Genomic DNA, 26,776 nt, shown 5'->3' with positions numbered 1-26,776 from the left:
AAAGTATCGCCAACTTTGTAGCAGGAAATCTTCCAACTCCTACTATTCTTTAGCCATAAAATCGTCGAGTGCAAAGGATTAACACTAGGTTCACGAGGAAAATAAATATTCCGATATGCTATTGATACGAAGCTGGTAATTCCATTAAAAATAACAGCTTGTGCTTGAATTAAAAATTCCAAAAATCGGGGAAACGATTGATCCAATTCGCAAAAGGTCTATTTAGCACCGTTACGTTAAATGCAGAGAAAAGATGGACGCCGTGATAGCTGGGAAATTCGTTTACAGTTAACACGGGTAGACTGGAGACGTTAAAATTGTAAAGGAGCGTTTTAACGATTCCTAGCAAGTTCTAGACACGCAGTGTCTCAATTTATTCATCCCTGCCAGGAGTCACGAGCAGCTCGACGACCGTCAGTTTCCCGACGTCTTCGAATGTTCGTGAACATACTCGTACCACGCGTGCACACGCAACAACGAGGACTGCACTTGTGTGCACACACGACGGACTTAATAAAACGTGGGGCCGTTCGTGACGCAGGGCGGGGCTCATTAGTTAATTAAACAAACTGTGTGTCACGTGCACACGATCGAAGGCTTCAGTCCCCTTTTGTCAACCCGTGCGTCTCTCGTCTGCACGCTTCACGCGCCGTTCATTTTTGGCAATGATTTTTCGTGCAAACACCTACGGTACCGTCGGTGGTTTCCATGAAATTTGCTTAACGCTTCGTCGTTGTAAAAGGGTGGCGTGGAGGAGGAGGAGAGGAGAAAATACGACGCACGTATTCGTATAAAGAAATATCCCGAAGGTTAAAAACACGTAGGAAAAATAAAGAATCGTGGCAGTGTCGATGATTTGAATATGAAATGAATTTCACGAGAAGTCTACGGATATTTCGGTAACGAAGAATAGGAATTCATCGTGAACGAAATAACATACACGTGTATATATGTGTCTATAATCATAAAAGTGGCCTAAGTCATCGACTTAAGAGGAACGATTCTATTATTTATTTCGTGTAGCGTTATATATTTATTTTCTACAAAACAGTGAAGAATTGAATCGTTAGATTGAGTTTGTAGCTTTATCGCAATTAATTTTATAAGTTATGACGTATTTAAAGGACGAAGCTTTTAATATTTCAGAAGCGAATATAAGTGACTTAGACCACTTCGATAATCACAGGCACATATGTATAATAATTTTTCCAATGTCTCTCACTATTCCATTTTGTCTAACGTTAAGAGATTCTAATTCTCTTGCATTCATCGATCATTTAACCCTTGTGAGTTTAATATTAAATACAATTTAATCTTTATTTTACTTCGATCATTTTTTAATTATAATCGCATTCTAGGTTAGCATCTCCATCTCTCGACTTCACCATTTTTCTTCCGATATATGTATAATAATTTTTCCAATGTCTCTCACTATTCCATTTTGTCTAATGTTAAGAGAGTCTAATTCTCTTGCATTCACTGATCATTTAATCGTGGTAAGTTTAATATCAAATACAATTTAATCTTTTCATTTTACTTCGATAATTTTTTAATTACAATCGCATTCTGCGTTAGCATCTCAATCCCTGACTTCGAAATTTTTCCAATGTCTCTTATTATTCCATTTTATCGAGATTCTGATTCTCTTGCATTCATCGGTTATCTAACCGTGGTGAATTTAATATTAAATACAATTTAATTTTCTTCATTTTACTTCAAGTGACTTAGCGACATAGACCACTTTCATAATCACAGGCACACATACCTCTTTAGCCTGGGATCACGAAAGGCTAAAGATCCGATTATTTTTATCTGCAAAAATAAACTACATATCCAAGGTAGTCGATATCTCCTAATAAAGGCAGAGTTTATTTTGCAACCCGAAAAAAATCGTTATCTAAATCACTTTTAAATTGCATAAGTACTCTAATACCAGCCACAAGAAAGCCGCTATTTAATTCAGCGGCAGGATTTCTATTTCTTCGTTACTTTCTCTGTGAGAGATAAAAAGTTTATCGGATATTTATAATTAGAACCGTGATACTCGAATAAACTCGCATGGTTTGCAGCGATCGGACGAAGGAAATCGAAGCCCAGCTGAAAGAAAGCTTGCCCGTGCCTGAAAAGCAATTATCTTTTCGCCGGAGCGTCCCAATGGCGAGTTTTCGCGGTGACGAAGCAATCGTGGCGGATGACACCGGGAATCAATCTGCAGGCTAACAGAGGCTGCAAATTGTCGCGGTAATTGCAACGCGAGGCGTACACGCGAGTGGCCCCGCTGTCATCGCGGATGGTCGTTCGCCTCGACGTATCGGCTGCCAATTAAGCCCTATAGGAAATTGTTGTTGGCGTTTGGCGAAAAATATCGCTGCGTCAGCGCGCACTTTGTCACGCGTAGCGTCCACTCGCATGCGCATCTTCGCGATCGAAATTCCGGATTTCTCACGTGGAACCAGACGATCCTGGTCCGTTTTCTCGCGTGGCGAAGGAAGGACGCCGAGGTCCTGCCGTGGGATAGTCTCTGCTTCCCAGGGACCCTTTCGGCCTCGGTAGGTTCGTGTTTATTTCTTTACTCCCTTCCCTCTTTACTCTGTGGTCCTTGCTTCGTACTTTGCCTCTCTCCGCTCGCGCGAGATGTAACATCCGTAATACCTATTTCTACGGACACCTATCAAATTTACAAGTAAAGGAAACCACGTGTCTTTTCTTCTTTAAACGATTTGTTTAACCCTTTCAGCGCTGAACTGTTCGACGTTAAGCGTGCACTGTGGGAACTCCAATTCTTACGACGAAGCACTAAACTAATTGTAAACTATTTCAAATTTATTATTTCATAAAACTATACAGCGTTCGTAGCCCAGATTGAATGATCATGTGAGAACGCATATAATGCGTTCATAGCCAAAATCGAATGGTTGTGTGAGAACCCATGTATGGGTTCATGGCGCTCAAAGGGTTAATTTAAAAACGATTACAATGTTAACAGTCTTAATATAAATTAACTAAATCTGTTAGCATCGTATAATTGGAGCAACCCATCCGTCAAATTGACGGGTTTCGTAAATCTAGTGTTAAGTAGAGTCATGATGCAAATCGGTTAATACTACTATTCGAGACTTTGATTTATATTGTTACACTTTTGTGCCTAAGATTCGAATCTTTTTCGTACGTCGATATAAAAATATTCTCTCCTTCTCTCTCTCTATGAGGAAAAGAAAAGAAGAATTATTCGTTCGTATAATATACAATAATCAATAGTCCCATGCCGCCTATTCAAGTATTCCTCAGAAAGATCTGACAATAAGCATGCAGAGTCGGCCGACGAAGTGATGCTTGAAAAGAGGTCCGCATCGGCCGATTTCCACTGCAGCGCGACGAACTCTGCCGATAGCATTATCAAAACGCTAATTACACGGGAGCAGTGGCTCGTTGGAGTCAGCTATCTATGCAGAACGATCGACCTGTCCGAATTATCGCGCGGTTCGTCTGCGTTCCGGGCTCGGTTTCAATGGTAATAGGCTGGAATGGCGGCTGTATAGAAAAGCGATGAAATAGATGCGAAATAAATGACCGGTGGAAATTTTCCACTCGACGGAGTGCCTAGGCGAATGTCGGAGCGTGACGGCGCGGAATAATTAATCAGCGCGAACGAAAGGAGAAAGAGAAAAGGAAAAACAGGACGAAAGAAAATGGAAAAGGGGAGGGAAATATGAAAAGTGCGGCTTTGTTCGGTTTTCAACGAAGGACTCCTCGCCCCGGAGCACGCTCGACTCGAGCGTTCGATTATTCGACTGGCATTGTTCGATCGGCGCCGCTCGAACCCTCGTTCAAAAACGCGCTTCAACGCGCTCCAACGCGCTCGCGGCCTTCTCTCGGGCGGGCTCGCGCGTATAAACGCCGCGATCTGCTGGAACACGCGCGACGAGAATCGACGATCGCCGCGATCCTCGAGTCAGGAACATGCCAAGCTAGCGTTCCTCCACTCGCGCGCGTGGAATTTCGATTTCGCCCGATTTTATCGCGCGATCGTTTCGCTTGGCACGGCGATTCCTCGCGAGGCACGCGGGAATTTGCCTTCCGTTTTATTCCGCTGGACAACCGTCGCGGCGTAATTCGATAAATTGCTCGGTAGGTTACAGGTAGCCTACAAGGTGGCCTTTGTATCGAAATGGCGGAGATGTCGCACGGTAATCGACGTCGTTTGGAACCTTTGTCCTCGTGCCACCGCGAAAATTACTCTGATTAATCTGCAAAGTGATTCGGTGTACTGGGATGGATTTCTTTTTTAATTAGAGTGATAGAGAATACATGGAAAATAACATTGGCTTATTTAACGAGAATTCCATTATTCGCCGAACATATTAATCTTTAGAATTAATACCTTCGTGGAAACGATTTCCATTTTTTTAATTTTACACCGTTACACCTCTCGTTAACACTTTGACCGCCACGTTGGTCATATATGACTGGTCACGGTTTCTCCTGTCACGCCACGGTGGTCATTGGTGTCCGGAACGCTTGAACTATTTGTGATCGTGAAAATTGAATGATAATTGACAGTTAGTCGATTGGCAACCGTTACCAAGGCGCCACGATGATCACCCGTGATCGTCAATAAGATAAACCCTGTAAAAATGTTGTCTTATATCACCAATTTATTATTATTTTGCCATTACATGCTTCGAATAATAAAAATACTCCTGTGGCGTCCTGAGCGAAACATGCGATTTCAGCATGACAGTCAAAGGGTTAAGCAGATTTCTAATTCATTTCCGTTAGCCAAAAATCCGACGCCAAATCTAATTGAGAAAAAGAGTAATACGTATTAATTAACATCCAAATATTAACTCAATATCCGAAGAAAATACTATTCCGAGAGACTCTGTTCTAGACTATCCTGATATTTGGAACGTACTTTCTGTCAAAAGAAGGTGTCAACGTTATTACGTCAGAACAGCATTAACACTTTGACTTCTACGGTTTCTTCTGTGACGCCACTGTGGTCATCGATGACCGGATCGCTTGAACTACTTAAAAGTTGAATGAAAATTGTCAGTTAGTGCATTTTGAATATAACCATTAATTAGAAGATACTTTGAAATGCAAAGTGCCCCATTGAACGATTAAAAATTTGTGCTAGAACATCGATCGAGAAAGTATTAGAACAAATCTTGCATTCAGCGATGCACTCCGGTTGCGGTCAAAGGATTATTGCAATTCCTGACTATCGCTGGCACGAAATTCCGACTTTTTCCGCGAATTAATTAATCTCGGTAATAAAACGAATAGGAAAGCACGGGAGATATCTCGGAGAGAATCGTCGGGGACCAGAAAAGCAGCGAGCATGTCGTGAAAAATGTCGCGACACCGTCGATCGGTCTTTTTCCATCCGGTCCTCCGGTCACAGGCGAATTAATCGGTCTCGTGACGAGATAACGCGGGAAGACCGGTTTTCCCGGGCACAATTGGTTAAATATGAAACAGCTGCAGTGTCAGATTTAACGGCAGTGAAAAGGTACGGCAAAGGTTATCCGCGCTCTCATTAACGCCGGTCGAAGAACGCCTGTGAAGTCGCAGTTCCACTTTGTTCCTTCCATTTCTTCATTTCGCCACTTCACAGAGCAGTTGCACAGTCTGGAGGCGGTGGAATGATCCGTTATACTCGCCGCCTCGGCTAATTAATTTACTAATTATCGTCGTTTAATCGCCGATGCGTGCCGCTCTTCGGATCTGAACGGATGTAGCGTAAACGTAACGAAGATCGGGCAGGAAATTGAATTCTTTTTCTTTTTTCTCTTTCGAGCAGGAAAATTGAAAGCCACGGGATAATTCGCGGCATTTTACGATTTCTTGCGAGGAAAGATTCCGATTAAGCGAATTCCAAGGGAATTTCTATGCGACTATAGCCGTTCAGTCGTATTCGAATTTTATAATACAATTTTACAATTTTAACTGCTTTCGCTTTATGCTTGACACTCGATATGCAACGGGGAATTTCGTGATGCAAATTTGGGTTATATAATGACGATGCAAAATGTTTAAACCTATTATATCCTATATTTATTTTAATTATTCCCAAATTTCGTGACATGGAATTCTTTTCGAATAAAATACAAATACTTCCAGCGACACTTGGGCGTCTCTGCTGATCGATAACAGGTTTAGTTTCGAAATTAAAATTTTTATGCTTGACACTTGATATACGACGGGAAATTTCGAGTTCGTTTGTTTGTCGATCGTGAGCAATCGATAACGTCGGGTTTAATTATTTCACGTTGCGAAGTTACTTTAAGGTACCGTTGTCGTTAAAATCGAGTATAATTGGAAGCCTTGTGAAGCCCTTCTAAGTATTATTTCATGTTTAGGAAATTTCGGTTATATAGGTATCGTTTAGACCCTAATGACAGTGCAAAATGTTTAAACCTACTATGTCCCTTATTTATTTTAAGTATTCCCAAACTTCGTGACAGTGAATTCTTTTCGAATAAAATAAAAACCCTGTCAGTGACACGTAGGCGTCTCTGCTGATCGACAACGCGTTCAATTTCGAAATTAGAATTCGATTAGAAGATCTAAGACATACGCCAGGGACTACATGTTTTGACAAGACAGTGCGTTAAGGTTTTTAACAAATGGCGCACGAAACGCGAGGAAACTTGTGAGCGATACGCAATGCGTTAACCCTTTCAGGTCGGAACGTAAACCTTTCTGTGGTACGCGATAGTCATTCAAAACTACCAGCGCTCATTTATACTTAAACGCGATTTTCGTTCATAGCGAAGCTGGCAATGACACAAAATATTCCACGACTTAACTTGGGGCACGCGGTCCTAGGGCCGCAACGTTTCTCGGTCATCATAGCGAAGCGTTTAGGTGGGACACGTGAGTCCCTCTGCCCTATCAGTTGTTTTACACGGAATACTTTAGAAGAGAGTAACTAGTTCTGTTACACTTTTCGTATTGCAATTTCCGAATGAAAGAGAATCAGATAGTGCACCGTCCATTAGGAATTTTCCATTCTCTTAGCGGGGCGTAACTCCTCTTATATTCCATCTCGTAAACTTGTCAATCTCCTCGTCTGTTCGCGGAACTTTTCAATTCCATCAAGCTCGTGACTCGTCCCGGTAAATCTCGGCGAAAGAAAAGGGAAACTTATTTCGCGCGATCGAGTTCAGGCTCTGTAACCTCTCTTGCTTCCCGAAACTCATGGTTTCCACCGAACGCATACACGCGACAGTCCGCAAAGGTTTAACCACTAGATTTAACTTTCGGTTGCCGTGCCTCGCTCTACAATATAAAATTCTGACTGTTAATCGACGTGACGGACACGTCGTTTTTGTTTCTGCGATAAATACCTATCCACGTGGTATACACGTCGCTGGCAGCTCTGGAACAAAAGCATCTCGACGTGCGTGGCACGTCTTTATAGCGCAAGTGGTTAAGGAAGAGCTGCTGGGTTGTGCTAAGTTTGGTTAGCGTGGCCTCGACCTTTGTGCTATACACTGTTGTTCGGTCGATTTCGGGGCTCTGGATTGCTGTACTTGCATCTGTTAGTCTCTGGGGAGTCCAAAACCACTTGCGGTGGCAAGAAATTCACAGACGCGTGTGCCAGAACGGTGCAGTGTTTCTGTAACAATTGTCTAATAACGTGTACACCACGTGGTTGTCGATTCTGTGACAAAAGCACTGCAACGTGCGTGACACGTCTTTCCAGCCCGAGTGGTTAGCTAACATTTTTCGTGTCATTTGTAAGTACCCTCTCCGAATTGAAACTCCACTGCGTTTCATCTCGCGAGAATCCACTGTTCCTCTACCAATAACACGCGTGCAACTGTAACACTCATAAGGGTGTTACCACTACTAATGGCGCGCTGATTCACCGCGATTTTCCCGAAACGGACGTCAGCCTGGACTAGATGCAAAAGCGAAACTGAACGGCGGGAGATAAGTGTAACAGATTTGTGGAAAGTATTGCGGTATCGTCCGATAAGGTTAACGAGTGGATCACGAGGGGTCAGACAGAGGGGTAAGCGATTGTTTACGGTTAGCCGACGCCGCGATGGAAAACGCGATTTTCGTCCATGAACGATAGAAGTAACGGCGCGGAGGAAATATTGGTCGTCGAAGACAGATGATTTATGCGGCTCGATTAATCTGGGTTACAGCGTTTATCGTTCGCTTTGCGTATTCGCATAATCGACAGGGGTGAACGAACCTCGGGCTCGATCGCAATCGTGCTCGCGCTCACGTTGTCGGGGGAAGAACGAAAAGTGCCGAAGAAACGAGGCTACGAGGAGTGCTATAACAACTGCATCGATCAGTCCGGCACGATGATAGTCCAGAATGATTCTGGGAATCGCTGATGGAACGGGAACCTCGAAATATCGGGCATCCTGGAATCTTTCGAGGATTCGATCCGTTATTAACAGCGATAGGAAGATTTTTAGCCTAATTATCGCGTGGAGAGTATGGCATCTTCGGAAATTAGAATGAAAAAGAATAAAAATCAGGAGAAACAAGCGAGAACGTATTATTACTTTCGATAAAATTAACGTTGACTTTGGTAAAGACGAACATGAGATTATATATAGGGTAATGTCATCGAATAACTCGTGAAATATTGTGGGAATGGTGAGCGTGACGTGATTAGGGCATAAGGTCACCTGTGACAGTAGGTGTGACTGTAGAGTGCAGGGTTTAACCCTTTCACCCTCAGTCGCCATTTAATCAGAACCTAAAGCTCGATGTTGATTAACACTTTAATGGCCGCACGTTTATGCAGTGAAACGTTGACAGGGACTGGCAATATTTTTGAAGAATTAATTTAAAATTCACAAAATAATACATGTGCGAATATACACGTAAAACAAAGAAGAATAACAATTTAACAACAAATTTAATATTTTTCCTTTATGTGATAATTATTAACCCTTTACACTCGACGATTTTTTGGCTAGAGAAGAGTAGAAATTCAAAAATTCTCTATTAAAAAAGTGACGATACTTTTCTGAGCAGTAAATAAAGAATTGTATAATGATAGAATTGTAGAATTATTTGATTTCGATACCCCGCACACTGTTACATTACATTAAATTTGATATATTAACCCTTTGCACTCGACGATCTTTTGGCTAAAGACGAGTAGGAGTTGAAAGATTTTCTACAACAAAGCTGGCGATATTTCTTTCAATAATAAATAAGAAATCGTGTAATAATTAACACGCAGAATTATTTGATTTCGATAGCTCGTACACCGTTATATTATCTTAAATTTGACATATTAATTAATATCGATCTTTCAAATTTTATGAAACGGTGACTGAGAGTCACGTCTCGAGTGCAAAGGGTTAATTATTAATCGGCAGTAGCATCACACCATAGAATAAAAATATATCTATTTCTCTAGACAGATTAATTTTTGTATATTCGACACGTTAAGACGTATCTTATTTTCAACGCCTGTCAGGAGCTATTTCGAATACCGTCCTTTTTCCCTTTCTTGAAAGGAAGGCTTAAAAAGTTGAATTTTTAAAAATGTTACAAAGCCGAGAGCCGCCTGTATATCTATTATACAAGAAAGAAAGAAATAAATAAAATTCGAATAATGGACGGATTTAGCGATATTTCGCAGCGAATTACGTCTGCGTTGGAAGCCAATGTAAGAATAAAGAGAAGAAAGGATAGGATCGGAAATAGCCAGCACGTCGACCACGCATTTCCATCTGCGAGCACGCGGAGCCGGGTGTTACGTAAACCGTGTAGAAAATGTCGATATCGCGTTGTCTGGTCCCGGGTTTAACGAGAAAAGGAAGAAGCTCGGGACTCGGTCGCGAGACAACGATAACCGTATCGAACCGCATTAATCACCGTCCACCCCATCGCTTCTCCGTTGTTCCAGACACGCTTGACACGCTCGTGAACTCGGCCCGGCGACACGAATTACAACGCGAATTAGTTGTAAAGACCAGCTCGGAACGATCCACGCGAGCGTTGAACGGCGTCGATTGTAATTTATCAAATCGCCCGTTGGCGCCCACACTTCAATCAATACGAATCTTCTGTCCGGTCCGTGAACTCTCCCTCTTGCGAGGCCCGTGTCTGTCGTTGGCAGTGCCAACGAACGCTCGGCGCTCGTGCACTGGTCTGAGAGAAGGCCTATTTCATCCAGTCACGGTTTCCTCGTTTCAGTGGAAATGGGCCGCGTCGCAACTGCGCCACTGTCGCCTCTAATCGTGGAGAACAACCTCGAGAAAATAGGAGCGATTAGATCTGACAACTCTCACGTGTGACGTCCATGGATATCGATTATTGATAAATACTCGATGTAGAAGTGGACACGGGAGTAGATATAAGCTGACTCGCACGGTACTCGATCACACGTATTCTCGCGTTTCACGACTTGGCACTGGTTAGAGAGCAGAGAGGAGCGTGGATGCCGCTGCGAGCAATTAGGAAATTGAGTTTCCGAGGTGGTTGTGTGGCTCGTGGAGGATATTAGAGGGCAAAGGTAGTTAACGTGCAGAGTTTTTGTTCATTAGCAAAGTACGAGAAGGTATCGCGGATAGCGTTTGACGGTAGAGCAAGGATCGGAGGACGCTTTCCATCGCGGAAGGAAGTTGGTCATTTGCCTGTGTTTCCACGCAGGGAAACGTGGAGATTTTTTCGAGGACCTTGCTTCCTGCCTCGCGTCACTTAGTAAGCTAAATTAGACGAAGAGTTGCTTTTCGCGTTATTTACGATCGTTAGAGCTTAATCCTGTCAACGGAAGTGGTCATCGAACAATTCGCGGGCTATTCATTTTTATGTCCGCTGTGAAACGTGTTAGCACTTTCTCGTTCGATCGTTCCCAGCGAGTACTGTATCCCTGCACAATGAGATGCTGGGAACATTGAATTGACAGGCTACGCTCTTTAACACGTTGACGACCGGTTATTTGATCTCCATCCTTTCATGTAGGACGGGGCATATAATTAAATATTGGCTCTTAGCTCTGAGTAAAACGAACTGTGGCATCGAGGCTGCTACTAAAAAGCTAAATTTATCTCCTTCGGGGATAGTATTTTTCTTATATTACGACAAATTAATATTTGTACGAATTTCTTCGCGGAAGAGTGCCCAGCAAAAGGGAAATCTCCGTGACCGGTTGTCAACGTTCAGGCGTTTCAACAAGGAAATTTTCGTGATCGGTTGTCAACGTGCTAATCGAAAGATCGACGTGGCTCGAGCAACGATCCGAAGGATCAGCCTCGATTCGAGAAATTTCATTTAGAAATTTCATTCCCCTCCGGATTTCGTCGAGCTAAGTGGCACGGGAAGGGGGTTAAATTCAGCGCGCGAAACGATTTTTCATATTACTATTCACGTTGTAATTTCTTCAAAAATATTCTACACTGTTCCGAATTTGAGTCTGACTGCTGCAAGAGACAGCAGGTCCTTTTAAACCCAAAAACCGAAGGTCCTTAACACTAAATTTACGGACTCTATCTGTATACCTATTTCTATGGACACCTGTCAAATTTACAGGTAAAGGAAACCACGTGTCTTTTCTTTCTTTAACGATTAGTTTTACTTTAAAAACAATTACAATATTAACAGTCTTAATATAAGTTAACTAAATCTGTTACCGTCGTATAATTGAAGCAACCCATCCGTCAAATTGACGGGTTTCGTAAATCTAGTGTTAAAGTCCAAAGATCGGTATTGGCGCGCAACCTCTAGCAGGCTTGTCACGATCGTTGCATGACCGTAGTTAATTTACAACGATTCGCAATTCTCCTTAATCTTTAATAAAAAGTTCGTCAAACTGTTATATAGATTCGTCAGATCTATCGATCATACGTGCCGCGAAAGCTCGAAGAAACTTTAATTCCTGGAGCTTTGAAACCGCGCTCCGTCTCTCTCCGTCCTGGTTGGTGCTTCCTCCAGGCCGATGATCGCGTGAAATAATTTTTAACGCTAATAGGCAGCCTAATGGACGTTTGCGTAATTCTCCGTGCACGTCCAACCCTCTTTACCGCGGCGGAGACACAGCACGTACGGGCTGTACACCTACACGCAAGCGTGGAGCGCGTCCGCGCGGAAAACTCTCGAGGCAAGAGGCAAGTGTGTTCACCTTAAGGCCTTTAGTCGAGCGCCGTCGCACGCGCCGTAAACATCACGAGTTCGTGTCGCGGACCCTGCTGTCTGCCCCTGCCGTGCCTCGATTATCTCGCGTAATCCTCGTCGTATCGATCGCCGATACCTGAACCACCGTTTACACAACTCGTTTCTAATCTCCGTTACGGTAATTCCAGTCCGCGATAAATCGCCGGTCGTCCAAACTGTGCGCCAATTAACCACGACGCGTTGCGAATCTTGGAGGCACCATTGCCAGTTCCCACCGGTGTATTTTCCTGGATTTCGCGAACCGTCGCGAAGACCATCGTGTGTTTGTAAACAGTCACCAGTCGCCAGTCACCCGGAGTGTTGATAGCCGCGCGTTCCACGCGTAGTACGAGCTCAGTGTCGCTCCTCGGCCCGTTCCAACGATGTTTTCGCGTGTGCTAGATCCCGACTAGACCTAACGGCGAAGATCCACGATTCCTCGCACGAGGCATCCAAACATGCTCGCAAACTTCGGAAGCAACGAGAGTATACTCGGCTATCTGGCCAGCAAAGGTACGTGGATACTCGCGTTCTTGCGTCCAATTAGCGACGCTCGGTGAGGAGACGATGGGCTCGGTGAGGAACGCTTTGCCTGCACGCTTGGGTCGGGCCGCGCGATAATACGCGACCGCGAGAAAGCTGATAGAAAGTAGGCTCCCGGGTGCTTCTGGAGCGAATTCTATCCGGACATCGAGAGATCGCTTTCATTGTGATAAGGGTGCCTTTTTGCTCCTCCGGGCCATTTTGTCGACGCGTCGAGTGTCATGGCGTCGTTGCCATTACACGCGCGCGCTGCCTATCGTTCTAGTGGATTATCGCGCTCGTTTTCTCGAGTTTCCGCTGAAATCTTTGGGACAGTCGTTAGTACGAAGCTCGGGAATCGGCGAGTTCGTTTTGCGAAGGAAACTGGTTGCGTGAAACGGTCGAGGAACTCGAAGGAGCGAGAACTAGCTCACAAGGAGAGTGCAAGTCCTTCGGGTTATTTAGTTGAAGCTTCTATTCGATAGTTTTTGAGATATTTACGATTAAAATTTTATTACTGCTTTAATTTTTCGAATAATTGTTGAGTGACGTTGTGGGGTAGTGACGACATCGCTGCTGATGGCTCAGAGTTCGATCTCGTCCATAATTAATAGTTTTTTCCATCTACTTTTTAACCTTTCGTCCATGAAAACAAATAATTTTAAATAAGTTGTAAATAAAATTGCTTGATAATAAAAAATAGATGGGAAAAGCTATTAATTATGGACGGAATCGAACTCCGAGGCCACCGTAGCGTGGCAATTTTCGAATATCGTCATTAGGCTACAACGTCGCTCGACGATTATTCGAAATAAATTTGTAACGAAGGCAATAATAAAACTTTAATCACAAATATCTCAAAAACTATCGAGTAAAAGTTCCAACCAAATCCATGACCCGAAGGACTTGCACTCTCCTGCCAGCCGCAATGCAGGGTTCTGCGCCACGAAAGGAATCCGAGCAATGCTAATTGTAATATCGGCGTTTATTGCAATATTGTTACTTATCGCGCAGGTAGTCATTCTCGTCGGTGCAGCCTTGAGCACGCCAATTTCTTGTTCGCCCTCGAGCCTCTCGATCTGTTACTTATACTTAGATCTTCTTATCGGTAAATTCGTCGCTCGCATAAGCTTCCTTCTACAGTGACACGCAGAATGCCTTTGATCAGATATAAAATACAGGCTAAGTCAATTTTCGCCGAAAGTAAACATCTTAGCTCGAAGTGGGTAGAATCGAGACTATAAAAGCAAATCCATTTCTTAAATACAAACACTCGAGGTTTATTATTCGGGACACCGATCACACAATCTAGCGACAATCGACGTTTCCAAATGCTCGAGAGCGCGAATATAAAAAGTGTAAAGATATACCATATTTGATCTTTAATTCGAACGTAGAGACAGGTCTAACGACGATATACGCGATCAATCGATATCGATTTATCGTGTTTTTCCCTCTCGAAGACTGTCCACGATAACGAGAACGGCTACTCCAGTCGCCATTTTCTTTTACACGATATTAATCGGAATCCCCCGACTCCAGCGCCATCTATCTTGCGCTCGGAGGAACCACGCGAAACAATTCGCGACTTGAAAGAGACGATTCCGAGCGTGTTTGAAGCGATCGTTCCGCATCGACGAATTCGATGTTCATCTTCGATTAACGAAATTCTCCGAGGAGTGCCTCGAAGCGCTGTAGAGCTAACTGTGGCGGAGAAGCAAGGGAATCGTCGGTTATTCAACGAAGAAAGTGTGCACAGACTGTAAACTCGGCTCGGTGCGTGGCCACATTGAATGGGTGACGCGTTTCGCCCCCGGACTCCCTAAAAATTTTATAGTTTCCACGTCCCTGCGCGAGGAGGCTATGAGAGATACGTGTCGTATCGTGGAGGAGGATCGCGCGCGAACGTGGCTGGGCATTAACGCGACTCGAAAACTCGTCGGCTCACGTGCACCTCCTGTGTAGGCCGTGGATCCTTCTGGGAATACAAATTGGACGTTTCTCGTGCCCGTCGGACGCCATGGAACGGTGATAGGACGCGTGGCTAACGGTAATCCATGGCGTATTCGCGAGTTACGAGGCGTACTCGTTCGCCGCGTTATTTCATCGCTTGCAAACGTGGAAAGTGCATCCCGTGCACCGGGCACACGAGCTCGTCGCGGTTTCGTTTTCGTTGCGAACGAGATATCGAATCGGTAGCCGGATCTGGATCCCAATCGTTATTAACGTATCGTACGACCTCCGTGATTTTCATTTATCTTATTATCCCCATTCGTTTTTCTCTCATCGAGATTTTATAGCACTTTATAACTCGATGCACGGCAGCGTGTGCTCGATAGTATCAGATTTTATGTAAATTTATTTCAAGAGGAGATCACAGTGGGACGTTACGGGGTGATCTGCAGCGTTGGAGTTAGTTAAGCTATTCAGCTGGTTGAATAGAAAACGGTAGTGACAGAAGCGCTTATTTTTAGCCGAATGTGGAACCGTAGGAGCGCATTGTTTCCATCGCTCATAAATTTCTCTCGAAATTCGTATTATACGTGACTCTTTTACCAGAGGACGCGTTCCGTGAAACGAGCACTCGATAATTCCCCTACCGAATTTTTCAGCAATTTTACACGATCGTTGAACAAACAATTTCCCGCGATTATAATTATAATTCGCTGTACACGAGATTAAAAGCGACCAACCAGCGCTGCTTGTTATTATTCTACGCGGAGATCGATAATCATCGCGGGGTAAATTATGCACCCCGGGTTCCGCTGATGGCTTCCGAGCACGCAATTTGATCTAGTATCGACTGAAATTTCGTATGTACGTTCAACTCGAAGAATCTGAAATTAGCGCAGCCCGAGGGTTTCGATTTTCGCTCGCGAACTTGGCGGGCCGCGTCCGATTTCGTCACGGGACACCGTCGAAACCCCTGTCGTAAGGACAATTCAGATTCCTTCGTTTTCCACGAGCGTGGAAACCGGTTCGTGGAGGATCGAAACGTTACCGAGTAAAACGTTATCGCGGATAACGCGAGGAGGAGCTACGTGTCGTTTCGCAGCGAGTTTCCGCAACCCGCTTAAGTACGTTTCGCAGACTTCCGCTCCCATTGTTATCGTTGGTCAACGGCACCGCTCGGAAAGCGCCGGTTCCCGCTCGATCGACCCAAGTCGAGCTCTCAGAGTGCGATTAGAGGGCTCATTGTCAGGCGGATCATTGCTCGGGAACTATTAATGCTCGAAGCTTGCAACGACAATCGGTGATTAGCGAGTCTACGGTCGTCTTGGGCTGTCGCCGTTGAAGATTCGGCAGTTCAAGGTTGCTTGAATCATCGGCCTCGTTAGTGCACTCCGAGGTAGAGTACATTGACTCGTTTTCGCGTCGTTTGCTTCGTTGTGTTTGTTCCATCGTGCTGCGGAATATCGCGAGGAGAGATAGAACAGGCATAGTAAAATAAGATTTTGGATTTTTACGCGACTCTGATAAGGCTGGGTAAATATGACGTTGCCGGAGATTCGAGAATCGTGCTGCATTGATAAATCACGCTTTCTGATACCATTTATGTAATTTAAAATAATAAAGCCTCCGAATATATCGCCTTTGCTTACGTAATTATTCTATCTTTTCGTTGCGAGCAGTTGGATTATTTGCGTTTTATATTTTACGGATTTTTAGGTTATCTCGAACTTGACAATTCGTTCGTGGAATTAAAGATCGCGTCACCTGTTGAGGTTAAATTTTCAAGGATCCACGCGATTTTTGTTGAAATTGAACACAGGTTAACACTTTCGTTGTGAACAGCACCTTTAGGCGCTCATAACGAGAGTGCAAGTCCTTCGAGTCATTTATTTAGTTGAAACCTTGCAGGTTTGTGATGTAGTTCAAGAAAATATACCGTTATAATAGTTTTCCAGATATTTATACTTAAAGCTTTATTATTCTTAACTACCGATTTCTTCCGTATAGTTAATCATATTTATGAAGTATCGTTGTGGCCTAACTCCGGCATCAAGAAGTTTTCCTACCCTGGTGGGCCGATGTTCGATCCCGTTCATAATTAATAATTTTTTTTCATCCATTTTTATTTTGTATTAATTTTTTCGCCCATTTACAATTTATTTTAAATTATTCGTTTTCATGGGCGGAAAATTAATATAAAATAAAAGTATATTGAGAAAAAAAACTATTTTAATTACGAACGAGATTGAACCCCGGGGCCACCAGAGCGTGGCAATTTTCGAATGTCGTCATTAGGTCACAACGTCACTTGACAATTATTCGAAATAAATCTGTAATTAAGGCAATAATAAAACTTTAAAAATCGTAAATATCTCAAAAACTATAGCCCTTATAATGATACATTTTCTTCAACTGCATAGCGAAATCTACAAAAATCCATGACTCGAAGGACTTGCGCTCTCTTTGTCAGTCAGAGTCGCTCCCTAGGAACGACTAGCGCCTTTAGGCACTGTGCATTTGTTATCAATAACTGCCCAATAATGCTCATTAAATCGTTTATTCTCCACACGCTAGCAGCATACGCTCCTTGTTCAGAGATTTTTTCACAAAATCGAATATAATTCTCCGCATGGTCGATCTCTCACTGTCACGTCGGCTGTCAAGAGAGCAATCCATTTCTAAACGCTCCGGGTTAACCCTTTACACCCTTCGCATATTTTCGTTAGAGGAAAATAGTAATTCGAAAATTTTCTGCCATAATGTCGACGATATTTTCAAAACAGTATATAAGAAATGCAAATTAATTGGAAGACGTAGAATTATTTTACCTAGATGGGTCGTTGGGTAATTCTAAATTCGAGATATTAATTAACAACGATCTTTAGAATCTGATTAAATGGAGTGCAAAGGGTTAATAAGCGAAGGGTTAATTTTCGAAGAAGAAAGTGGCATCTGGTGCAACAATAAGTCCACTTACGTGGAGTGTCTACGCGAATGATAATCGTGTAAATAAAATCCACGTGTGACAGGTAATAGACCGAAGCTAACCATTTTGGCTTCTCATCTCTGCGACCGATGTCTCTAGACAGCCGTTTGTTTATAAGACTCTTAACCAGATAACGCGACCTGGCCGAGTGAGTCGTGTTATAATCTACTGGCGTAAATCGAAGTATTTTGTAACACGAAGTTGGTTCACGAGGCGAGGTAGCTTCGAGTTCCTCCTTTGCAGTGGAACGTCAGCAGGTTGGAAATTCGACGCGCGCCACGAGCGAGAATCCGATTGGCAAAGTTAACCCGAGTTTCTTGGGTTTCCTCTTTGTCGTCGCCGTCGCGACGCGGAGATTCGCGTGCGTCCGCGTAGCTGGACAATCACGAACGAGATACCGTCGCATTCCACGTCGACTTCGTCATTCGTTCGGTCAACCTTTAATGGCGTTTCCGAACCCCGAGCTCTGCGCCCGAGCAAATGGTTTGTCTTTTATTCGGGAAAATGAGGAAACCTGTGTAGCCGTTCTGTGTAGATGTTGTCGGGGAAATGCTATCCCTGTATTAAAGTCGCTAATGGTTTTTTGGATCGACGTACAATGGGTCGTTAAAAATATCTCATTCGTACACGCGTTTGGGATCTTTCATTCTTGAAATTATTGGAAATACGCAGGTACTTTTCGCAAGATTAATATTGATTTTTCTTCAGATAGGGGTGAAATTATTTTTGCACTTTCTTATTTCCATTATGTTATTTTAATTAACACTTTGACTGCCACGTTGGTCATATATGACCGGCCACGGTTTCTCCTCTGACGCCATGGTGGCCATTCGTGATCGGAGCGCTTGTACTACTTAACATTAGATTTACGGATGGAAGGGTTGCTCCAATTATACGACGGTAACAGATTTAGTTAACTTATATTAAGATTGTTAATATAATATATAATTGTTTTTAAATCAAACTAATCGTTAAAAGAAAAGGCACGTGGATTCCTTTACCTGTCAGTTTCACAGGTGTCCTTAGAAATAGGTATACAGATAGCGTTCGTACAACAACATTGAATGAAAATTGACAGTTAGTGCATTCTGAATATAACCGCCAATTAGAAGATACTTTGAAATAAAAAGTGTCCCATTGAACGATTAAAAAGTTTTATTAGAACGATTAGAAAAATATTGGAACAAATCTTCGGGGTGCACTCCTGAGCAAAGCATGTGTTTTCGGCGTGGCAGTGAAAGGATTAACCCTTTGCACTCGATTTATTTTCAAAGTTGTTGGGTATCATTTGTATTTATTTTGAACTAAATGAATTGAAGTAATTTACAGTGGTAGAATTGAACGTGTTATATTTATTTCATTTATTTTTATTATTATAAATTGATATGCGAGTTTTAGAGTAAATTAGCATTGTCACCTCCAGCGTGACACACGAGTGTGCAAAGGGTTGACATTCCTCGCGAAAGTATATCGGGAAAATGTCTGCTGACAAGATAAACTTCGCAATAGCAGTAATAATCGCGCGGATGAAACCAGCCACATTTATCTCTGTTCCATTCGCTTATTTATTTTTCTGCTCGATTAGCTCACGCGACACCGTGCGATCCGAATTAGAAGCGATCTTGACACTAATTCGCAAGTAATTGATCACCTAGATAAGCCGGTGCTGGTCACATCTCGCAGACCTCTCCACGCATCTCGCGCACATGTGTGCGGCTCGTTTAAGGTGTAGCACGCACGCATTACGCGTGCTGTTGAGCAATGCGGCGAAAAGGACTACGTACTTAGAGTGCCTACACACGTGCCCTTAGTTGCACTCGCGAGGCTCGAGACGGAATGCCCCGACGCCCTCGTACGATTCCGCTGGAATTTCATTCTGAATCGCCATTCGCTAATTGCCAGTCGTATTATGAAAGGAGGACAATTCTCCGTGAAACGTTATATTTTTACCTCTCTTTTCCGCGGTGAAATAATCTTGGTCAGCAGGCTTCTCGGGGACGAGGTAGATACTGCAGTCTACGTGACACTGCTCTATCTCCATTTACGATGTGTCCTTGCGCATGTTCCTTCTGTGTTCGTCGATACTATGCGCTTCAAAATTCGAGGCATTCTAACGGTAACGAAAGAAATAAAAATATTAGGCGAAGTAAAGAGAAATCCATTATCTTTGCATTCAATTTCATCTAAAAATAATGGATTTCTTTTTATAAATACGAATACTGGAATATTCAGGTGGTGGCCATTGTTAACCTCGTCTTTCATTATGGTAGATGCATGAAATTGAATGCAAAAGTAATGGATTTCTTTTTACTACACCTAATATAATGAAAGACGAAGTAGGTTGGCCACCATTTGAATATTGCAGTATTTGTATTTATAAAAGGAAAGCCATTATTTTTGCATGAAATTGAATGCAAAAATAACGGATTTCGTTTTACTTCACCCAGTATATTCATATTCTATGTATCGTCTTTTGCAATACCTTTGTTTATTAATTCCGGACCTTCGTTTATAACTAGGGCTATTGAAATTGTAACAAAAGAAATTAAGAATGTAGAATATGTGTATGAAGATTTTCTATGGTACCACTCCAAATATTCTGTCTTCATGGGATAGGTTTATGAGGGCTATAGTTGTCTTCTATCGTGGTTCCTATGCTGGCTGATGTTCCTGTGATGATGTTCCTGTTAGTATCCCCGTGGTCAACGTTGCTATTGATAGGGTAGCAGATAGGAGGACTATAGAAAAGTGAAGGGGTGCGTTTCGTCCCGGGTCTGCTAGTTTACTCATCGGTAAGGCTTTCTTCTAGCAAGCTCTGCCTTAGACTGAGATACTTAGGTAGCACAGGAACTTCTATTTAAAGAAGGTCGAGGCTTCACCGAGGACTCGCGAGAAAGTCCTCGAACCTCCTTCAAGTGGGAATCCATTTATTGCCAAGGGTGAGAACTTGGTCGCTACAAAGAATAAGGAAGAAAAATAATTGAAACGTACGTTCTTCTATAATATCTTCGATATATCTTCATCTTCATCTTCCATTTGTCGATCTTCCTCTCTTTAACCCTTTCACTCCTGTAGACGTTGCACGACGTCATGCTATAATATGGCTGCCTGACTGTGAACTAGATACAACGTCCATAGGTTCCAAAGCTATTAGAGCTTAGAAAATTTTGTTCTATTTGTTAAATTAATTCAAGACAGGGCGTTTGCTACTCTCTTCGTAACTCCGCTGTGAAAGAGTTAAAATTCGAGGTATTCGAGTCGTAATGAAAGAGATAGAAGAAAAAGAGAGGAAAAAGGATGGAAACGTTGCAAAGATTAATAGGAGAAAGAGACGGTGAAGATTTGGCGAGTAGCCGTGAATAACGGTTGTATAATTCGTTTAAACAATTTCCTTCGGGCAAAGAAATCGACTGTTGCCTTACCGGGCACGGGCTAATTTCGTTAATTACCTTAACGAAGCCGATATTATCACGTGCGGGTAACGATCCAGGATAATTATTACGCTGCACGGAGGAGGACGTTGAGGTCGCCGGGGCTGTACCTTTCATTTCGTATGCGACGCTTCCTGGAAGAACGTTGTAACAAGGGCTGCTGGAAAATGAGAAACGGAGGAAATGCTAACGCGGAAGCGTTTTTCACTCGAAACGAACTTGTTACCGTCGTATAAACACAGGGAACACGGCATATCTTCCGCCTTTATTCCGTCTCCGGCGAAACTATCTTTAGTAGAACATATCCGAAGACGGGAAATAATATATTAATCCTTTGCACTCGAAAGACGCCTCTCATTCGCTATTTAATCAGATTCTAAAGATGGATGTTAATTAATATATCAAATTTACAATTACCCAACGATGCGTGGAATATCGAAGTAAAATAATTCTACGCCTTAAATTGCATACGATTTCTTATTTACCGCCTTAAAAATATCGCCGAGTGCGAAGGGTTAAAATTCATTAATTAATTCAAAATCAATTTAAACGAAAGATTTGTTATTAAAAAATTCATTGAAAACATTGTTTACATATAAACTCTGTTTTTGAAATACATTTTCCGCGAACATTTCTGTTACATTTAGCGCAAAGGCTCTTACGTCTATTTCTATTGCACGATTCTTCAACTTGACAATTCTTCCGTGCGTCAGTGGTATGAATTTTTGTCAATGGAATGGAAGCGTTCTCGACATCTTCTCTATATTTACTTCTCAGCTCTTCAGCCAATTGGAAAATAAAATCTTTTCTCGAAATATTTACTCGAGTGGTCTCTTTATACAGAATCCAAGCACCGATAGCTGCTAAATCTAAAATGTTATAGAAAACTTGTAGCGGCCATCCGCGAGAGCCTGCTTTAACGCTATATTTTCGGGCGATTTGATCAAGTATATCCACGCCATACTTGGTGCTATTGTAAAATGTTACCGTTTCCGGAATAAGTCTTTTATTTTTTTCGATTATTATATTTTTATGTTTCGAACCTAGTGGTAAAACTTTTTTATCAGGCTTGCTTTTATAAATGGTTGCAAAAGTTGCCCAGGCCTGATGTGAGCTATAAATTTCACGCGTTACGCGATTAATTGTTAAATCATTTTACGAGTCAAATTGGCTCACGATCGTAAAAATAGGTATATCACGTTCGATAATGCGAAACGAATTCATTATACGTATATTTTAAAAAAACAATATTTACGTCTTATATATATAGTAATCAAATTTTTAACGAGTCATATAGACTCAGTCCGTAAATCTAGTGATAATTTGCCATATTGTTTAATAATTCATCATTATATAGAATAATGGAAATTTTATCATGATCCCCTGAGCGTACTATACAGAAACTGCGTGACAGTCAAAGTGTCAATCTACGAAATTAGACGACGTAATTGGGCTAGGTAATAAAGAACTTCGTGCAAATTCATCGTGAAACATTTATTCGTACTCGCATCTGTATGCACAGAGTAAAAATAAAAAAATCTGCCGCTCTCGCACTCGATGAAAGCGATTTACAAGATACGCGAAAAATGAAAGAAAAGTCCGTAGAAACGGGCTCTCCATCGTTGTTCCTCTTTCTCAATCCGTCGAATTGGAGAAAAAAAGATTGGTTGATCGACGAACACGAATTCAGGAGATTCCGAAAACAGCGATCGACCAGTTTACGGGCAAACGATCTACGGTGGCAATTAAAACCGTTGGTTTCTTCGTCAGCCAAGGACTTTCGCCTCGGTTGCACGAGGTCAGGTACACAGAGCCGCGGGTCCGAGGCCTCGTTTCACATTCGAGGAACACGAACGAACGCGCGGTTACCAGATGACCGTACAATCGTGCGGGTAATTAGCACGGAACTGGTTTCATCGTCGGATCGTTCATAATTCGTGTCCCGGCCATTAGCAGTTTCCCAGCGATCGCAATCGTCCAACACCGGGGCCCTTCTTTCAGCGTTCCGCAGAAAGCGCGTCCGCCCCGTGAGATACTCGCTTTTACTCTCGATACCCGTGTATTCTTTTACCCCCGTTACCCTCTCCCGCTTTGTCCTCTCCCCCGTTCTTGCGCCGGGACTAATCGATTTCGATGCCCGTTCCTTTATTGCAGATTCTCAGGATGTCGATCTGGATGCCATCCTCGGCGAGCTGTGCGCGCTGGAGCGCCGCTGCGATGGCGACATCGCCACTACACCTGCGCCCGACTCCCAGAGACCGGGTCGACCTAACAGCACCAGAATCACAGCTGGCGACAATACCGATATCGGCAAAAACGAAGGAGGTAATTCGCTTCTCCACAATTTCATTTCGTTTATCCAAATAGACAATTTCTCCGATTTTATTCCCCAATTTTCTTTCCTTTTTCATTGCGTTTTTATTTTATCGCACTTGTCGAGCAATTGAGAGACGAGAGTGATTATCGATGCTAGGAAATTCACAGTCCAGCGTTTTCCGTGACAATTGCCCGACGACGTGTGTACCACGTCGTTGGCGATTCTGCGACGAAAGCATTACGACGTGTGTGACACGTCTTTCCAGCGCAAGTGGTTAACATAATATTTTAAAAATTAGATCGGCATCTGAGATTCTATCGCCTAGAAATTTCAATTTTGCTCAGGAGTACACGTGATTAGGAAGAATTTTTTTGATACTTCATCGATATAATACTCGTGTTTCGCGAGATCGTGTTCCTAATGGCTGTGAGGTACAAGGTATACGTTTGTGTTTCGTTCCTTTGTGACAAATGTTCAATCTTGGCGATGCATTATGCTTCTCTATGACATGCAATGTGGAGAAGTCAGTCTTCCTCCAGCCATGGCATCACGTGTAAAGATTAAGAAAGGATTGTAACAAGTATTTGTATGTCAAATACGAAGAAAGTCTACGTTTATTCTATAACAATGGCACGTGGTGACGTAACAGTCACGTAATTTTCCTTTTTCCTTCCACGAGGGTTGCTTTGAACGATACCGTTAAGATTTAGACTATGGGCACGTGGAATTGTCCAATCAACGGAATTTACCCTCCACGGTTGAGCATCGTTCGAACCTTTGCATCGACGTCATCTGATTTGCAGAACACTCGACTGTACGGTTAGGTGAAACAGTCACTCCGAAGTTGTAATTGCGAGGCTGTTTGCTCTTGTACCTCCCGCTTTGTTTAACAACTGTCAAATATTTGTTCCAGCTATGCGCACCGATAGTCCTGACAATGACAGCGCGTTCTCGGACACGGTGTCGATGTTGTCCAGCGAGAGTTCCGCGAGCAGCAGCGGTTCCGGGCACAAACCACCTCAGACCGCCATGCACACAGGTCCCCAGCAGCAATCTCACCAACTCATGGGTGAGTTTCGACTCTCGCTTCGATCCTGCGATCGCTATGGATCTTCCAGATTTCATCTTATTTGTAATTCTGTAATTTTACTCCAACACTTTGGTAATACCTATAGAAAACAATAAAAATACTAATTACGCGATAAAACTAGCCTACGTCTACCGTGTAAGGGATTACACTCTTCCCATCGGTGGGAACACTTGAAAATTGACCAACGTGTGTCACGATTGAAATCTGGAATCGTATTCTAACTGTGACTTAATTTTCTTTGACAAGACGCTGCGAGCCGAGTCAAGGCAGAGAAGATCCGCTTGGCGCTGGAGAAGATGCGCGAGGCCAGCGTTCAGAAGCTCTTCATCAAAGCGTTCACCTTGGACGGCAGTGGCAAAAGCTTGCTCGTAGACGAAGGAATGAACGTGGCACACGTGTGCAGGCTTCTCGCCGACAAGAATCACGTGCCAATGGATCCAAAGTGGACGGTGGTCGAGCATTTGCCTGATCTTTTCATGGGTAAATATATTTCGATTGCACTCCCATCGGTCGATTTAAGGAACAGTGTCTCACATTTCGTTTCAATCTTTCAGAGAGGGTATACGAAGATCACGAGTTGCTGGTAGAAAATCTTTTACTGTGGACCAGAGACTCGAAAAATAAGCTGCTTTTCGTCGAGAGGCCGGAGAAAACTCAACTGTTTCTCACCCCGGAGAGATTCCTCTTGGGTCCGTCTGATAGGAGTAGCAGCGAATACGACGATCACTCGCGTAACATTCTTCTGGAAGAATTCTTTTCCAGCAGTAACGTTGGCGTGCCGGAGGTAATTAATCGTCGCTCTTGATACCTTTGATTTATTACGTGATAGTTTGGACTACTATCTTATCGCGTCGTCTTGTAAAAATATTGCGAAAGGAGAAAGATAATACGCTAACGCGATTAATCTTGGAGTAACATGTAAGAAACTGATTGCGCGAATGACACGTATAAATAAATAGAACGATCAGCATAGATATAATTAAAACGGTATGAAAGTTTTAATTGCAAATGTGACTGGATAAGTTTATACATTAACTGTATTAATTCCTTAGGTCGAAGGACCATTGTATCTGAAATCCGACAGCAAGAAGGGCTGGAAGAGGTACCACTTCATTCTAAGAGCATCTGGCCTCTACTACTGGCCGAAGGAAAAAGCACGTACAGCTCGCGACCTGGTTTGCTTGGCCACTTTTGACGTGAACCAAATCTACTATGGTATTGGTTGGAAGAAGAAGTACAAAGCTCCAACGGATTTCTGTTTTGCCGTGAAACATCCTAGATTGCAGCAGCCAAAATCGACCAAGTACATTAAATTCCTCTGCGCGGAGGATAACGCGTCCTTAGAACGTTGGATGGTTGGTATCAGGGTTGCCAAGTATGGACGACAGCTGATGGAGAACTACAGGACACTAGTTGATGAACTAGCTCAGGAGGATCTCGACATGCTGGCCCACGCAAGATCCTGCTCCGTTAGCTCGATAGCTGTACCAGCTCAGAATCAAACCCAATACAATACGACCAACGATAACGCTCGTCAGTTCACGGAAAACTCGAGGCATAGCGCGGATGTGGCCAATGTTAGACAGTACGATGGTCAAAGACAAAGTTACAATTCCGAGCAACGACAGAGTTACAATAACGACGGTAGGCTGAGCAGAGCTAGTAGCTCAAGTTCCAGTGGATGTTTGTCCGATGGAGCACCGAGTAGTTGCGAGGTAATTAAATCTATTTTTTAATGCTGTTGATACAGGGTGTTGTCTGTGTTACAAGTTCCTTTATTTCTTATTGCAGGTAGCCTTCGAGTGCGGTGAGTTTCCAACGGGTACGATAAAGCGGAAGCCCTCGATGAATCCGAAGTTGCCGCTAACATCGATCACGAGACAATTGAAGGAAGTAGGTGAGACAGTCCGCGACGAGCCAGATTCTTGTCCAAGTCCAACTAGCTCGGGTTCTGGAACGTTGACAAGAAGGCACAGTCGAAGAAGGAGCGGTACTGATTCCGATGGATCTGGAACATTGAAGAGACACCATCGTTCTGGCAACGCGACTCCGGTTAGTCCTGTACCGCCTGGCACACCGGTTAGAGAAAGAGCAAGTCCAATGGGATACAATAGATCAGAGACCCAGGAATCGAAGACTCCTACTAGTCCAATACCTTCGTGTATGGTGAGTGTTTATTGTATATATTTAAACTTGACTGTTACGAGAAAAAGTCACCGTTGATTGAGGTTTATAAGTAATATATTGTTTATAATAATATACGAGTAAAAATGTGTGTTCTAAATTAATAAACTTCGATAACGTTCAAGAGAATATATCTTCTTTATGTTTCG

General features: G+C 43.0%; 1 protein-coding gene across 6 annotated transcripts in view; it reads left to right on the top strand.

The window, feature by feature from the left end:
- LOC108555816 (amyloid beta A4 precursor protein-binding family B member 1-interacting protein) overlaps positions 1-26,776 on the top strand; it is a 179,671-nt gene that overhangs the window by 147,293 nt on the left and 5,602 nt on the right. For 5 of the 6 annotated variants that reach the window (XM_017911641.1, XM_017911639.1, XM_017911638.1 and 2 more), the window contains exons 3-8: positions 23,191-23,361; positions 24,267-24,422; positions 24,690-24,923; positions 24,998-25,227; positions 25,496-26,158; positions 26,235-26,609. In XM_017911641.1, coding sequence (XP_017767130.1) covers positions 23,191-23,361; positions 24,267-24,422; positions 24,690-24,923; positions 24,998-25,227; positions 25,496-26,158; positions 26,235-26,609 — 1,829 coding nt within the window. Of the gene's footprint in view, positions 1-12,636; positions 12,658-23,190; positions 23,362-24,266; positions 24,423-24,689; positions 24,924-24,997; positions 25,228-25,495; positions 26,159-26,234; positions 26,610-26,776 lie in introns of those variants that run through there. The other variant, XM_017911643.1, reaches the window with a different exon arrangement.

Source organism: Eufriesea mexicana, unplaced genomic scaffold, assembly GCF_001483705.2.
Source record: "Eufriesea mexicana isolate 0111107269 unplaced genomic scaffold, ASM148370v2 scaffold302, whole genome shotgun sequence".
NCBI lineage: Eukaryota > Metazoa > Arthropoda > Insecta > Hymenoptera > Apidae > Eufriesea > Eufriesea mexicana.
Note: the sequence above shows the minus strand (reverse complement) of the source record. Positions and strands in the feature narration are given on the sequence as shown.